We start from the raw sequence: 14,651 nt of genomic DNA, 5'->3' as shown, positions 1-14,651 counted from the left end.
CGGATGCAATTGCATTCTGTCTTTCGCTTTGGAGCCAACCGGTTGGTGTCCTCCAGCTTTCAAGACTTCAGTGTCCTACTACAAAGCCTTTAAAGAAGTGCAGCACTTTGTGTTGGTGTTACGACACAGCAGCGAGGTCGCGAGCTTCCCGAGGAGCCTGAGCATTGAGCTCTCAACTACTGTTCTCACAGCAAATTTGTCCCATTTAAACCGCAGTTGTCTGTTGCGATTTTGGCCGGTTCCTCCGTTGTTTTTAGGGAGTGGTGTACCCGAACATATCGTGACACTCCCTGCGTGCTTCAGCACGAGAGAGCTGTTCTTTCCCCTTCTAAAAGAGCTTCACAGATGAACCCTGCGTCTTTATCAAGATGTCATTTCGTCTGTGCGTTACTGGGTGTGGTCGTTCCCTGGTCCCTGCTGATGGGCACAATCGTTGCATCACATGTTTGGGCGTTCAGCACGCTGAAGCAGCGTTTGTGGATAGTTCATGTACTCACTGCGGGAACATGACTATCACAGTGCTGAGTTCGAGACTCTCGTTCCTTGGTTCTCAGGGAGCGGGGGTCCCCTCCCCTATGCCCCATTCAGCCATTTTCTCTGGCTCCGGCCGGGAGGGCAGTTCGGTGGCATATAGGCAGGGTGATCTGAGGATCACAGTCAGGGCTCTGCTCTGCGGGCCCCTGTCCCCTCTCCGGCACTGCAGCCCGTCATGCTGCCATCGGTTTCCGCTGGGCCCTCTATGGACTGTCCAGCCGTTTCCTTTGGTGCACCTGCTGAGGATCAGATGTTGATCTCAGCATCGGAAGGTGAGCAGGAGTCCTTGGGAGGTATACCAGGCAAAAGCGTTGATGGAAATGCCCCAGGGAGGGCTTGACCAACAGCTGCTTGGGGAGCTGCGTGCTGCCACCGCCTTCGCCCTCCGGGTGACTAAGGTGACAGCACAATCTGTTGGTCATGCGATGTCTACCTTGGTAGTCCAGCAGCGCCACCTCTGGCTGACCTCGTCGGCCTTTTCAGCGACGCGGTGGAGAGCTTCGCCCAACAGTTCTCCGCCGCACAAAAGCAGGTTGAGGCTATTAAATACGTCATGCCCCAGTGGTCCGCTGCCTCCACCCCGTCGGCAAAGCAACAGCCAACACCCGCCAAACAGCAGGGTGCCGCTCGCGGACACGGTGCCCAGCCCGCCTCAACCAAGCCAGGTGGTATGCGGTCGAGGAACTCTTGATTATGAGAATTTGTGAATTTGTCTGTCCGCCACTGGCTCTCCGGAGACCAGCGGTACCCACTTCCTCACAAAAAGAGCAGTTTCCCAAACCTCCAGGTCACAAGAGGGTGCACCTGTGAGCGTGCGAGGCTCCGCCTTGCCGCTCGCAGCCCCCTCTCACATCGCCAGCAGGTGCCAGTGTGATGGTGCAGGCCGCGCCCTGTGTGCTGTCTCCCATCCACACTGCTACCTCGCAGAGTCTGGCCACACTCTGGGCCGCTTCCATGCCGTCCGAGTCGGGTCCCTGCACTCTGCTTCGCTGCCCCACCCCCGGTACGTCTGTGGTGCCTTTGGTCCCACTGGCTTGGTGTCTGGAAGCCTGGTTAGCGCTCCCCAGCCCGTCCCGCTGGCTCATTCGCACTATCAGACTCGGCTATGCGATTCAGTTCGCCCGGCGTCCCCCGGTTTTCAGGGGTGTCCATTACACTCAGGTGTCATTGGACAACGCACCTGTTCTCTGGGCGGAGATTGCTGTCCTCCTGGCGAAGGATGCAATCGAGCCGGTCCCTCCAAGCCGATATGAAGTCGAGGTTTTACATCCCTTACTTCATTGTACCCAAAAAGGGCGGTGGGCTACGGTCAATCCTGGATCTGTGCGTCTTGAACCGCTACCTTCACATGGTGCCGTTCAAGATGCTCATGCAGAAGCGCATTTTCGAATGCGTCCATCCCCAGAATTGGTTTGCAGCGATCGACCTGAAGGACGCGTACTTTCATGTCTCGATTCTGCCTCGCCACAGACCCTTTCTACGGTTTGCGTTCGAGGGTCGGGCATATCAGTACAAAGTCCTACCCTTCGGGCTGGCCCTGTCGCCCCGTGTCTTTACGAAGGTTGTGGAGGCGGCCATTGTTCCCCTCAAGGAACAGGGCGTTCGCATCCTGAACTACCTCAACGACTGGTTGATCCTGGCCAGCTCGCGAGAGCAGTTGTGCGATCACAGGGACATGGTTCTAGCTCACTTCAGCCAGTTGGGTCAGGTCAACTGGGACAAGAGCAAACTCGCCCCCGGGCAGAGGATCTCTAATCTCGGTCTCGAGCTAGACTCGGTCGGCCGGACTGCGCGCCTCACCGAGGAGCGCGTCCAGTCGGTGTTGAACTGCCTGAGTATGCTCAAGCGCAGGACAGTGGCCCCACTGAAAGACTTTCAGAGGCTCCTGGGGCATATGGCATCTGCAGCCGCGGTCATGCCGCTCGGATTGCTCCATATGAGGCCGCTTCAACACTGGCTCCGCGGCCGGGTCCCGAGATGGGCGTGGCAGCGCCGTACACTCCGTGTTCCTGTGACACCGAGCTGCCGTCGCACCCTCATCCGGTGGTCGGACCCCTCGTTCCTGCGGGCAGGAGTGCCCCTCGAACAAGTGTCCAGGCATGCTGTGGTACACACAGATGCCTCTGCCACCGGATGGGGGGCCACATACAACGGGCATGCAGTGTCGGGTCTTTGGACATGGCCCCAACTGCGTTGGCATATCAATTGCCTGGAGTTGCTAGCAGTATGTCTTGCACTGGGCCGCTTCAAGGAGCTGCTGTCAGACATGCACGTACTGGTCCGCTCGGACAGCACTGCGGCCGTTACGTACATCAACCATCAGGGTGGTCTAGGCTCTCGTCGCATGTCGCAACTCTCCCGCCATCTCTTGTTATGGATTCAGAAGCATCTGAGGTCACTTCGTGCCATTCATGTCCCAGGTGTGCTCAACCGTGCAGCCGACGAGCTCTCACGGCAGCCTCCACTTGCGGGTGAGTGGCAACTCTATCCCCAGGCGTTCCAGCTGATCTGGCAGCACTTCGGCGAGGCCCAGATAGATCTGTTTGCCTCCCCAGAAACTGCCCACCTCCAGTGGTTCTATTCCCTGACTGGCGACACGTTTGGCACGGATGCCCTGGCACACAGCTGGCCCCAGGGCCTATGCAAATATGCGTTTCCCCCAGTGAGCCTTCTTGCACAGCTCCTGTGCAAGGTCAGGGAGGACGAGGAGCAGGTCTTGCTAGTGGCTCCGTATTGGCCCACTCAGACCTGGTTTTCGGACTTGATGCTCCTCACAACAGCCCCTCCCTGGCTGATTAATCTGAGGAAGGACCTCCTTACTCAGAGACGGGGCACCCTATGGCACCTGTGTCCCGACCTGTGGAACCTCCATGTGTGGTCCCTGGACGGGATGCGGAGGTTCTGAGTGATATGTGATATGATAAGGTTCCTACCACTCCCTTCAGAGATCAGGTAGTGAACCTGCAAGCGCTGCCCTCGGAGGAGACAGACCCAGCCCTAGCTTTACTCTGTCCTGTCCGTGCTCTGCGTGTGTACGTTGACAGAACGCAAAGCTTCAGGACCTCAGATCAGCTCTTTGTCTGGTACGGAGGCCAGCAGAAGGGAAAGGCTGTCTCCAAGCAGAGGATGGCCCACTGGATAGTGGATGCCATTGCCCTGGCGTACCAATCCCAGGGTGTGCCTTGCCCGCTCGGGTTGAGAGCCCACTCCACCAGAGGTGTGGTCTCTTCCTGGGCGCTGGCTCATGGCGCCTTGCTGACAGATATCTGTAGAGCTGCGGGCTGGGCGACACCTAACACGTTCGCTAGATTCTATAGCCTACATGTAGAGCCGGTATCTTCCTGTGTACTCGCTTCCACCAGCCGGTAGACGCGTTGAACCCGCCCTAAGTGTCGGCTTGCAATGCCACTCCCGCCCCCTGGGCCGGATACATGCATCCTTTTACTCCAGTTGCGTTCCCCGCTTGGCGAACCCTGTCAAGTTCCTCCGCCTCCCCCTTCGGCTCGGACATTGTGTCTTATGCCAGGCCAACATCCATCACTGATGTTGACTGTTGGCTGGGTTCCATATGTTGCGATCCCTCTACGTGAGCGGTCCCATATATGTAATTGTTCACGGTCAAACTCCCTACGGTGAGCCCGTGTCTTTCCCTTAGTAGAGTCAGCTCTGCTGTCACCTGTCAGATGAGTCTCCCCCTACCCAGGTGGAGCCATCCCAGGGACTCCATATGTGTACTGCCCCACAGGCCAGTCCATATGTGTATTCTTCATGTAAACTCATCCCCCATAGGGTAGGTAGTGGCCTCCGCAGCGTCCCCTATGGGTTCGCTTTCCCAGTGTAGTCTAGTTTACTTAGACGTACATCGAACGTGACCGACTGAAAGGGAACGTCTCGGTTATGTATGTAACCCTTGGTCCCGTCACCACAGTTTCTGTACCCTCGCTGCTGTGCAGACACCAGTTGTCTCCTCAGCGAAAAACAGAGTGCGATTGCATCCGCTTACTATTTATATACACCTGTCGGAGGCGGTGCGCATTATGCAAATATCACATGCCAATTCCATTGGCCTGTTTCAGTTCACTCGAAGCTGATAGGGCTCTCTAGCGATATCCTAATTCGTCGGTCACTACTGACGTACATCTCTGTTCCCTCCTTCAGGGAACGAGGGTTACATACATAACGGAGATGTTTTTCTCTTCCTCCTGTAATTGTTTGTTATGGCATGAACTGCAGAAGAAATTGTGTCCAGATGATGTTGGCTACTTGATGATGATAATGAAATGATCATCATTTAGTGTTTGGTTCACTGATCATATTCAGAGGTTTTTTTTTTTTTGATTGATTGTAACAGTCCTGTGATTGACCACCACCGTTGTAATCTGATTGTGCACCAAAAATTTTTTAAAGATACACGCAGAAATTAAAGAATAAGTGTATGAATCTCAATAACGGTGGCATGCTTAACCCTTTGAGTGTTTTTTTTTCTGTGCCCCTGGGCATACGGTCCCACATATAACCGCCAGATTCAAACTGTACTTTAGTGCTCTGGCTGCGAGATGGACGAGTGCAGCTCTTGTCATATATCACAACTATACAGTGTTTTCAGCCACATAATTTTTTTTTTATTTTTTTTTTTTTTTAAAGGTTTCATACATTTAAATACGCATAAGCACCATTAAAACAATATATATGGAGTTTATATAATACACACTGATGTCAGACATCAGTAGAAGCAGCAATAACAGTGAATTCAAATATAATTTGCCGACATTTGTTCATATCAGACACACATAATGGGCCTAAGTAACTATAAAGTTTACTCTATTATTCTTCCAGTTCACCAGCCACTTACTTGCATATATTTCGGGAGAAACTGATGAATTCACTAGCTGTAAATACAACTGACAGGACTCTTTTATATTACAATTATAGATCATTATAGATCAAGATAAAGATATTTTATAAAGGTTTTTAAACAACAAAACACACTCACTTACATATTTGAGAATCAGAATATCAGATAGTTGATGACATGGTAAGCAAGTTTGCGAATATTTTAAATAAAAAAGGAAAAACAAAATAATAGCGATCCATCTGTCATACAGTGTTATTGTTGCTGCATTCAGTGTACGTGACACGCAAGACACGTCACCATGAAAACAATAAGGGCAAACGTTCTAAATAACGGTCGTCTTAAAAAAAACTCACTCTGGGGGGACAGTTAGAATATTTTAAACTCACGCTTGAAAGGGTTAATGCCGCAATGTATTCTGCATCATACAAAAATCATCTATGGCTCCCAGAATGCATTGCAGCATGAATCATGTCACAACTGAGATTCATATGCTGATTATTTAATGTCTGTGTGTCTTTAAAACTTTTTTTTTTTTTTTTAATTTTAATTTCTCAAATTAGAGCACATCAGTGAAATAAACCACAACATGATGATTATATCTTTATCATCAAGTAGATAGTATCATCAGATCACATTTTCTCTTGCTTTTCTTGACATGACAAGGACAATTACAGCAGCCAGTTACAGTAATGTTAAAGGATTAGTTCACTTTCAAATAAAAATTTCCTGATAATTTACTCACCCCCATGTCATCCAAGATGTCCATGTCCTTCTTTCTTCAGTCAAAAATAAATGAAGGTTTTTAATGAAAACATTCCAGGATTATTCTCCTTATAGTGGACTTCAGTGGCATCCAGACGAAGGTCAAAATGACAGTTTCAGTGCAGCTTCAAAGGGCTTTAAATGATATCAGTTCCAAGTGGTTCTGCCAAAACCACACTTTCATATTCTTCAAAAAGCTTCAAAAAAGTGCAAAAAAAAGTTCAATATAAAATAAGAAATAAGAAAAGTTTAAATAAGAAAAGTTCAAATAAATATGTTTGTTCATTGTTCAAAGAATTGTGGGATATCTTTAGCAATGAAGTATACACCTCATGCACCCTCCAAATTCCTGTGAAAGAAGCCCCCATTCGAAGGGTGCATTCTGTGTATCTTGCTTTTTTAAAATGAGACAGACGTATGTAGCCTCCGGAGTGTGCAAAATCTGAAATTAGATACAGCTCTTGATTAGCTGGTTCAGGTGTGTTTAATCATGGCTGCAGTTAAACTCTGCAGGATAGTGGCCCTCCAGGGGCATGATTGGACACCCCTAATCTAACATGATCCTCAGTAATCTGCAAGCTACTTTTGCATTTACATTTGATTTGAATAATTGCTATCTCCAATCATCATGTCTTTAATAATCAGTTTTAAATTATATTTTATCCATTTAGCATCGAGGCAGATTTTGGAACAAAGGAGTCTCCAAATGTACTGTTGTACTACACTGGCTTTACACTCTCAGCTGAACTTTTAACTCTGACCACGGCCTGTAAGATGGATCTTTACAAGTTTCCCCTCGACACCCAAAACTGCAATATAACACTTCAGTCTACATCATATTCAAGTACATCTGAAACACATCAATCAGTTTTGACAAACAAACATATGAAAGATACTGTAACATGGTTTATTCTTCTAAACTATTATTTTCAATATAACATAATAAAATATTAATGTTTGTTCCCACAGATCAGGAGATTGAACTTTTAACATTTACCAAACTTGATGATTTGACTACCTTTAAGTCAAAGCAGCTCTTTCAGTCTGATGGAGAATGGGAGCTCATCAGTATAGATAGCATTGATTCTGTCGGTAATGGATCTATAGAATCGATTAAAATGGCTCAGCTGATATATCAGGTACAAAGCACTTGGTATGGAATGTTAACCAATATTGAACATATAAAAAAAAAAAAAAAAAAAAAAAAAAAGTTAATGAGTTTGTGACAAATATGTGCCTAAAATAAATTAAATTATTTAATTGTTAACGCTTAAAAAAGGAGGGGTATCAAATATTTTCCAATACATTGGGGCTCCTGTAAAACTACACCTGTAGTTTTTTTTTAATCTTTTTTTTTTCTTTTTTTTTTAAATTATACACCAAAATGTGGGATTATACTATAATGTATGATAGTATACAGTATCTGTTATTTAATGTTCAACTGTTAAGATCAACATGTAAATTCTATGTAGGTTGCGGATTCATTCAGGAACAAAGCAAGTGTCCGGCTGTGTCTGAACCCTGTGCCCTTAAATAGGGCACTATTTGAGGGCACAGCCATTTGTAATGGTGTCTGAAACCATAGTGGACGTTATTTAGTGCACTCATTCAATCCCACAATGCAACGCAATGAGGAGTGTACAACTGATTTATACATGCTAGTTTCACTAGCATTTTCAATATGACTAAATTCATATAGCCTATCACCATACAAGTTTTATTTCACAATATATCACAATATATGTAGCTCTTTAATTTAATACTTATTAGTAACAATTGTGAATAGAGAGCTCTCTAATTCAGTTTTTACTACTGGTAATAAGAGACCCTATTGTTTTTTTTTTGTTTTTTGTTTTTTAACTGGTACAAAGCTCACCCCTATTTAATTTACTTATTATCTTAGTGTTATCAATGTTTAAGTCCATTGTGATGCAAATGTTACTCTCTCTCTCTCTCTCTCTCTCTCTCTCTCTGTTCATGGCAGATCACCATAAAAAGGAGACCTCTACTGTATGTCATAAACATTATAGTACCGGTATTTTTCTTCCTTGTGCTGGATGTGATGTCCTTCTTCATAGACACAAGTGGAGAAAACAAAGTGGGCTTTAAAGTGACTTTGCTCCTGTCTATTTCTGTGATGCTGCTGCTTGTTAATAACATCCTGCCCTCTACGTCTAAACAAATTCCTCTGATTGGTGAGTCTAACAATGATCTGATTATTTAATGTTACTTATTTTTTTAAGAATGCAATCCTGTAACTGAATCTCAAATGAAGTCACAACAATTAAACAATGTGCATTAAACAATTAAGTTTCCTCTCTCAAGATCCATTAATGTACTAAAAACATATTTAAATCAGTTCATGTGAGTACAGTGGTTCAATATTAATATTATAAAGTGACGAGAATATTTTTGGAGCGCCAAAAAACAAAATAACGACTTATATAGTGATGACCGATTTCAAAACACTGCTTCATGAAGCTTCGGAGCATAATGAATCGGAACACAAATATCTTAATTTGTCACCTGTAAAAGGTCTTACAGGTGTAGAACGTCATGAGGGTGAGTAATTAATTACATTATTTTCATTTTTGGGTGAACTAACCCTTTAAGTTTGTCTGTTATAGAACAAATAAACAAAAAACTAATTTTTAACCGCACATGGTTAATTTTCCCATCTGGCCCTCAACCTAAAATGAGTTTGACATCACTGATCTACATCATCACAGACACACACAAACATCAAGAATCAGTGTATGAATCTCTACAATGGTCATAGTTTGCTGTTTTTCACAGGGGTTTACTGCTGTGCAATTTTCTGTCTAATTACAATCAGCATGGTGGAGACCATCTTTGTGAATTTTATAATGGTTAAAGGAGCTGAGAAGGGATCAGTCGAAACAACAGCTGCTGTTACTGGCCAAGATGGTAAGAGTTGACAGCATCTGATTATGAGGAACATTTTCATGTATTTTATAATTCTACTTTACAAATTAAGGTTTATTAGTGAAATTAAGTTAAAGATTTGTTTGCCTCATCGCTTTGGTACATATGCAAAGAAAAGCAAATAAAAATTTTCTTTGAGTAAATTAGACTACATGGGGAAAAAAAAAAAAAAAAAAAAAAATGAACATGTTCATTGAACATGAACTTGTGCCCCTAAAATAGTACAAACGGTTTGGGTAATGGATGGATGGATGAAAATAGCATTTGAAGCCTGAAGTTAGCAAATGTAAAACCATGTAATTGCGTATTAAACAAACCACCCCAAAACCACATGTGAAATTCATTTATTTTTCTTTAATGTAGAATCAGCAAAGATTCCCCATCAAAAACAATTGTATATGAGATAATGCAGACAAAACAGCATTTATCCAGAGTTGTGCTTTGCATTTTTCCTATTACAGATGGTGTAAGAGACCCGGAGTACCCTCCAGACTCAGTTAGAGATCAGAATGAAGAGCAATCTAATACCATTAACCTCCAGAATCAGATCCTCGCAGATGTTCAGGCTACAACTCAACGAAAACAACGACAGAAACTGTCCTGGACCACAGTGGCAAGAATCATAGATGTGATCTTCTTGGTTCTTTACATAATCACCATTATTGTGTTAATGTGTGTGCTTTGTAAGCTTTGGTATCCATAATGAAGTCTTATATACATGAGATAGTACACAATATTAACTTTTATTCAGAGTTTATAAACAGTTTATATAGTTTATATACAGTTTAACATACAAGAATACATGGGCAAAACACAAAGATGCAGACAGAAGATGTACTCACTGGTAGACTCACATGAAATCCTGACAGAGGTTTATAAAAAACTATACTAAAAAGACAGAAAGTCATGATCATTATACTTAGGTGAAGAACCAAAGCAACCAGTTATATTTGGTGGAAAGAGTACTAAAAAAATTATAGAAGTAGAAGTACTGAACAATGATATCACTCAAGTAAGAGTAAATAAGTAGGTTGCTGAAAAACTACTTAAGTCACTATGGTACAAAGTACTTTAGTATTATTTCTCTATTTTAACCCAAAATGAGGCGATGTTAGCAAAATGGAGTGCGAAACACATATTCATACTGGAAGCCGGAAGGCGCCTTCACACAGAAAGTCCACAAGTGATACTGGTAGAGGTATTAAACATATGATGTTCAAGGAAATCCCTTATATGGAGATCAGATATCACTACAGCTGAATAACATGCAGATAGAGATGTTTTGACTAATGAAAAATGAAGACAAACACACAATTGCGCTAATATTTCTGTTTATCAGTGTTCTTCAAGCCATCTCAGGTATTTTCATAAGAATGATGTATATCTGTTATGCAACGCTAATCGACAGATAATAAGATAATAATCAGCAATGTTTCTTGAGCAACAAATCAGCATTTTAGAATGATTTTCTGAAGGATCATGTGACACTGAAGACTGAAGTAATGATGCTTTGCATCACAGGAATAAATTACCTTTTAAAATATATTCACATAGAAAACAGCTATTTTAATTTGTAATAATATTTCACAATATTACTGTTTTTACTGTATTTTTTTATTCAATAAATTCAGCCTTGGCAAGCATGCAAGACTTCTTTCAAAAACATTAACAAGTTTGTCAATTAGCACTGCATTATTCATATACTTTATTGTCAGTAAACCTTGATGGCTTGAAAAACACACATAAACCATATCTTGTCGCAATCGTGTGTTTATTGTCTTCACGTTTCATCAGTCAATACGTTTCTGCATTCAGCTGCTTCTACAGCGAATAGCTGAATTACTTCTACGAAACTGTTTTGGACATTCTGCGAGAAAGCGCCCTCCAGCTTCCAGTATGAATGAAACATATATTACACGAGAGTGAGCGCTCCAAAATATTTAGATCGCCTCATAGTTAAAGGGTTAGTTCACCCAAAAATGAAAATTATGTAATTTATTACTCACCCTCATGTCATTCCACAACCATAAGACCTTCGTTCATCTTCGGAACACAAATTAAGATATTTTTGATAAAATCCGATGGCTCAGTGAGGCCTCCATTGCTAGCAAGATTAACACTTTCAGATGTCCATATACATATTTCAAACAGTTCAGTGGTTCAACCTTAATTTTATAAAGCGACAAGAATACTTTTTGTGCGCTAAAACAAAACAAAAATAATTACTTTATTTACCGATCTCTTCTCTTCTGTGTGATTCTCCTATGCTGTTTACGTTCAGTGCTTCCAGGTTCTATGTCAGAATGCCGGCTCAGTATTGGCAGACTCTGTTCAAATGAGCAGCACGACGCATGCATGTTATGCTGATGCAGAAGCCGGCCAATAATGAGTCAAGCGTTCTAACGTAGAACCTGGAAGGGCTGGACATAAACAATGTATGAGAATGACACAGAAGAGAAGATACCAATTAAATGACATCACTATCAACAAAATCCATCTTACCATTTATCAAAATCCATTTACACTGCAATTACAGTTGCCTAAATAATGTAATAAGATTAATTTTCTAAATATAAAATTTTGAATATAGAAATATGAAATGTTGGGGAAAACAAAATTATCTAGGGGTGTAATGGTACACAAACATGACGGTTCGGTATGTACCTCTGTATTGAAGTCACGGTTCGTTACTGATTCGGTACAGCAAGAATGAGAAAACTAAACATAAAATTGCTTTTTTTTCCCTTTTTTTTTTAAACAGTGGTTTACTGTACAAATTGTGTCTCTGTCTTTAAATAAATTCAATTATAATTAAAATTTTCTTAAGGATAAAAAAATCTATCTCTGCTATTGCTGTAAACTATATATAAGGAGCACTTTCTTGCACATTACTATAGTGCTGGTCTTAAGCTGGTCCTAAGCAACTAGCTCCAGCTTAGTACCAGCACTTGACTAGCTTAAACCAGCTTCAATGCTTCAAAACATACCTAACCAGCATATGCTGTTTTTTTCCAACAGGGATACCCCAATATATACAGATTTATCTAAATCTGGAAATCAAATAGCATCAGCTTTTGCATCTAATCAACTATTTAAGGGTATACGTATCCCTGATCAAAGTTCAATCTTCACTGCAGAGGCAAATGCTCTATTATTGGCATTGGAGTTAATTGAAACTTCCTTACAAAATAACTGATTTAAAATCATGCTTTGAAGCATTGGAATCTATAACAACTAATCACCCAATGATTGTTAAGATTTTAAATTAAATTGTCATCTCTTGAATCACAGCATTTTATTATTATTTTCTGCTGGGTATCTGGCCACTCAGGAATCTCTGGTAATGAGCAAGTAGGCAATGCTGCCAAAGAAGCATTATCTGAAGAACCAGCAAAATTTTCTATACCCTTACCTGAAAACAACTTCAAATACATATACCAAAAACAAATGGCAATTGGAATGGGATCAGCAACAAATTACATGAATTAAATCCAGATGTAGGGTCAAAAAATATATTCTCTTTTAATAATCTCTGGGATCATATTCATTATTCATTATAATCATATTTTTTCATCAACTTATTTTTGTTATCTGCATACCAATACTAACTAGAAACAACATCATAGGGGGGTGATGGGAACAAAACTTATTTTTATCTACATTGTCAACATTGGTTGTTTTGAATTTTTATTGTTTTCAGTGAGCAGGGAAAAGTGTTCCTTCTTGATGTCCTTAACCCTGTAAAACCCAAATATAGAAAAAAATTAGCAAATTTTTTTTGACCTCTCAGCTATTTTTTTTTTCTCAGATATTTTATATTTTAGTAAGTTTTTAGGGAAACGTTGTAATATTGCAACGTTGGGCCTAGGAGCAGAATTTCTGTATTTGTACTCACTTTGTCTGAACAGATATACAGAACATTTAAGCATTCATTTGCAGGGTTGATTGCTTACTTATCCGCATAACAGTATATATCATGAGTAATAATCACACAACAATCATATTTTTTATGACTAAGCATTTATTAATAAAAATATTGAAAAAAATTGTATTTATAAAACTTTTTCTTCTATCACTTTCAATGTGGTTTGAATGAAATCTGTGTTTTGCAGTGATAGTCCCTAAGACAGTTCTTTTCATCTGAGAAGCACAGGCGAACATTGCACTTGCTACACAGTGTATTTGTGTATCCATTATTGCAGTGTCTACAGCGTCCTCTCTTCTTTACTGGGAAATGTGCAATAATGTCTTTGTGTACATCCAGTGGGGGTGGTCCAATGACATCTTGGCATTCTGAAATGGAATAAGTAAAAAAATAAATAAGTGAATAATACATATGGGTCTTATATTGTAGAAGATCAACTGAAAGAATAGTAAGGGTGGTAGACCATGTGTCGAGGGTAGAAAGTGTTATCCATAGGATCTAAGTGTTATCCATCAAAGTATTATAATTTCAATGCAAATGCTAATCAAAATTCCACTACTACATTCAAACAATACTGTCTGTCTGGCCTATTATGCTCTCTACTTATCATACTAAAAGGGACACATGCATCCCCCCAGAGCACTTACAGGTTCATATTCAAGACCATTCACACCTGTCCCTGAACAATGCAACAGGCATCTACCCTAAAATCCAGAACATTCAGAGACTGTTTTTCCTAATGCTATAAACTGCTACTTGGGCAACACTCATAAAAAAAATCTCAGGATCATTTAGAGGTTAAAAACTACAAAGATACAGAAAGTTTCCGATACTGCTCTAGATGATGGAGTTTCAAATTCCACATACAATGTTTTCCTGTGTTTAATTATGGTATAAGCTAAACTAAGTACTAACTTAGTTACAATGAATCATCTAACAGTTTAAATTTCAATTTGTGACCATGTGAGAAGTGCAAGGAGAAAAAGTTGTCTTTTTATTAAATTCTGAGAGCAGCAATGGCAGTGTGCAGTTCTTTTTTGGTTTATTTAGAAGTGCAAGGAGCACAGGCTATTTTGACTACCACTCTGGCCCAACGTTGTAGAATTACAACATGCACTTAACAAGCTCTAAATCAAATCTGATCAATGTTTTCCAAAATAACTAAATATGTATGTGTTCTAGACATTGTAATAAGCACAAAAAAAATATGTAAGGAATTTTACTTACTTGAATCTTGACGACATCCAGTCATGCAAAAAAAGGAGATGAGCTCAACGCGAAGTTTGCAGGTAGAGTGAGCTCATGGCCAGATGACCGGACCTATAAACACTTCTTCTATCCAACAGCATTGTGAGGACAAACAATAGAACTATGTAAATGTGGTCTTGAGGGAAAAAAAAAAAAAACATTTGCAGGCATTTGTTTTTTTTAATTTTTGAAAGTGATGTTGTAATTCTGCAACAGTGGGCTTTACAGGGTTAACAAGTAGTTATTTCAAAGGGTGATTTTGTCGCATCTGGAGAAAGCCCTACATTCAACTCAATGAAACAATGCCCTTATTTTACTTTGCAATAGTCCCACAGTTGCGATATGCCGGAGGGGTTAGCATCTTCTCACGTCTCAACAATA

General features: G+C 41.3%; 1 protein-coding gene across 1 annotated transcript; it reads left to right on the top strand.

Annotated features, from left to right (window-relative positions):
* The first annotated feature begins 848 nt into the window (after positions 1-848).
* Positions 849-10,618, top strand: LOC125264673 (5-hydroxytryptamine receptor 3B-like). The gene is made up of 7 exons (XM_048184288.1): positions 849-1,237; positions 1,322-1,537; positions 6,823-6,995; positions 7,121-7,290; positions 8,136-8,346; positions 8,948-9,079; positions 9,559-10,618. Exons 1-7 carry the CDS (start codon positions 849-851, stop codon positions 9,798-9,800), a joined length of 1,533 nt encoding a protein of 510 aa, XP_048040245.1. The 3' UTR covers positions 9,801-10,618.
* Positions 10,619-14,651: the final 4,033 nt, after the last annotated feature.

This window comes from Megalobrama amblycephala, linkage group LG1 (assembly GCF_018812025.1).
Source record: "Megalobrama amblycephala isolate DHTTF-2021 linkage group LG1, ASM1881202v1, whole genome shotgun sequence".
NCBI lineage: Eukaryota > Metazoa > Chordata > Actinopteri > Cypriniformes > Xenocyprididae > Megalobrama > Megalobrama amblycephala.
Note: the sequence above shows the minus strand (reverse complement) of the source record. Positions and strands in the feature narration are given on the sequence as shown.

Bases quoted from the DNA above. Each gene is read 5' to 3' on its own strand.
- LOC125264673 (XM_048184288.1), top strand. From the start codon at position 849: ATGGAAATGCCCCAGGGAGGGCTTGACCAACAGCTGCTTGGGGAGCTG. The intron at 1,238-1,321 runs GTGAATTTGTCT...CCAAACCTCCAG, and splicing joins ACTCTTGATTATGAGAATTT to GTCACAAGAGGGTGCACCTG. The intron at 8,347-8,947 runs GTGAGTCTAACA...TGTTTTTCACAG, and splicing joins TAAACAAATTCCTCTGATTG to GGGTTTACTGCTGTGCAATT.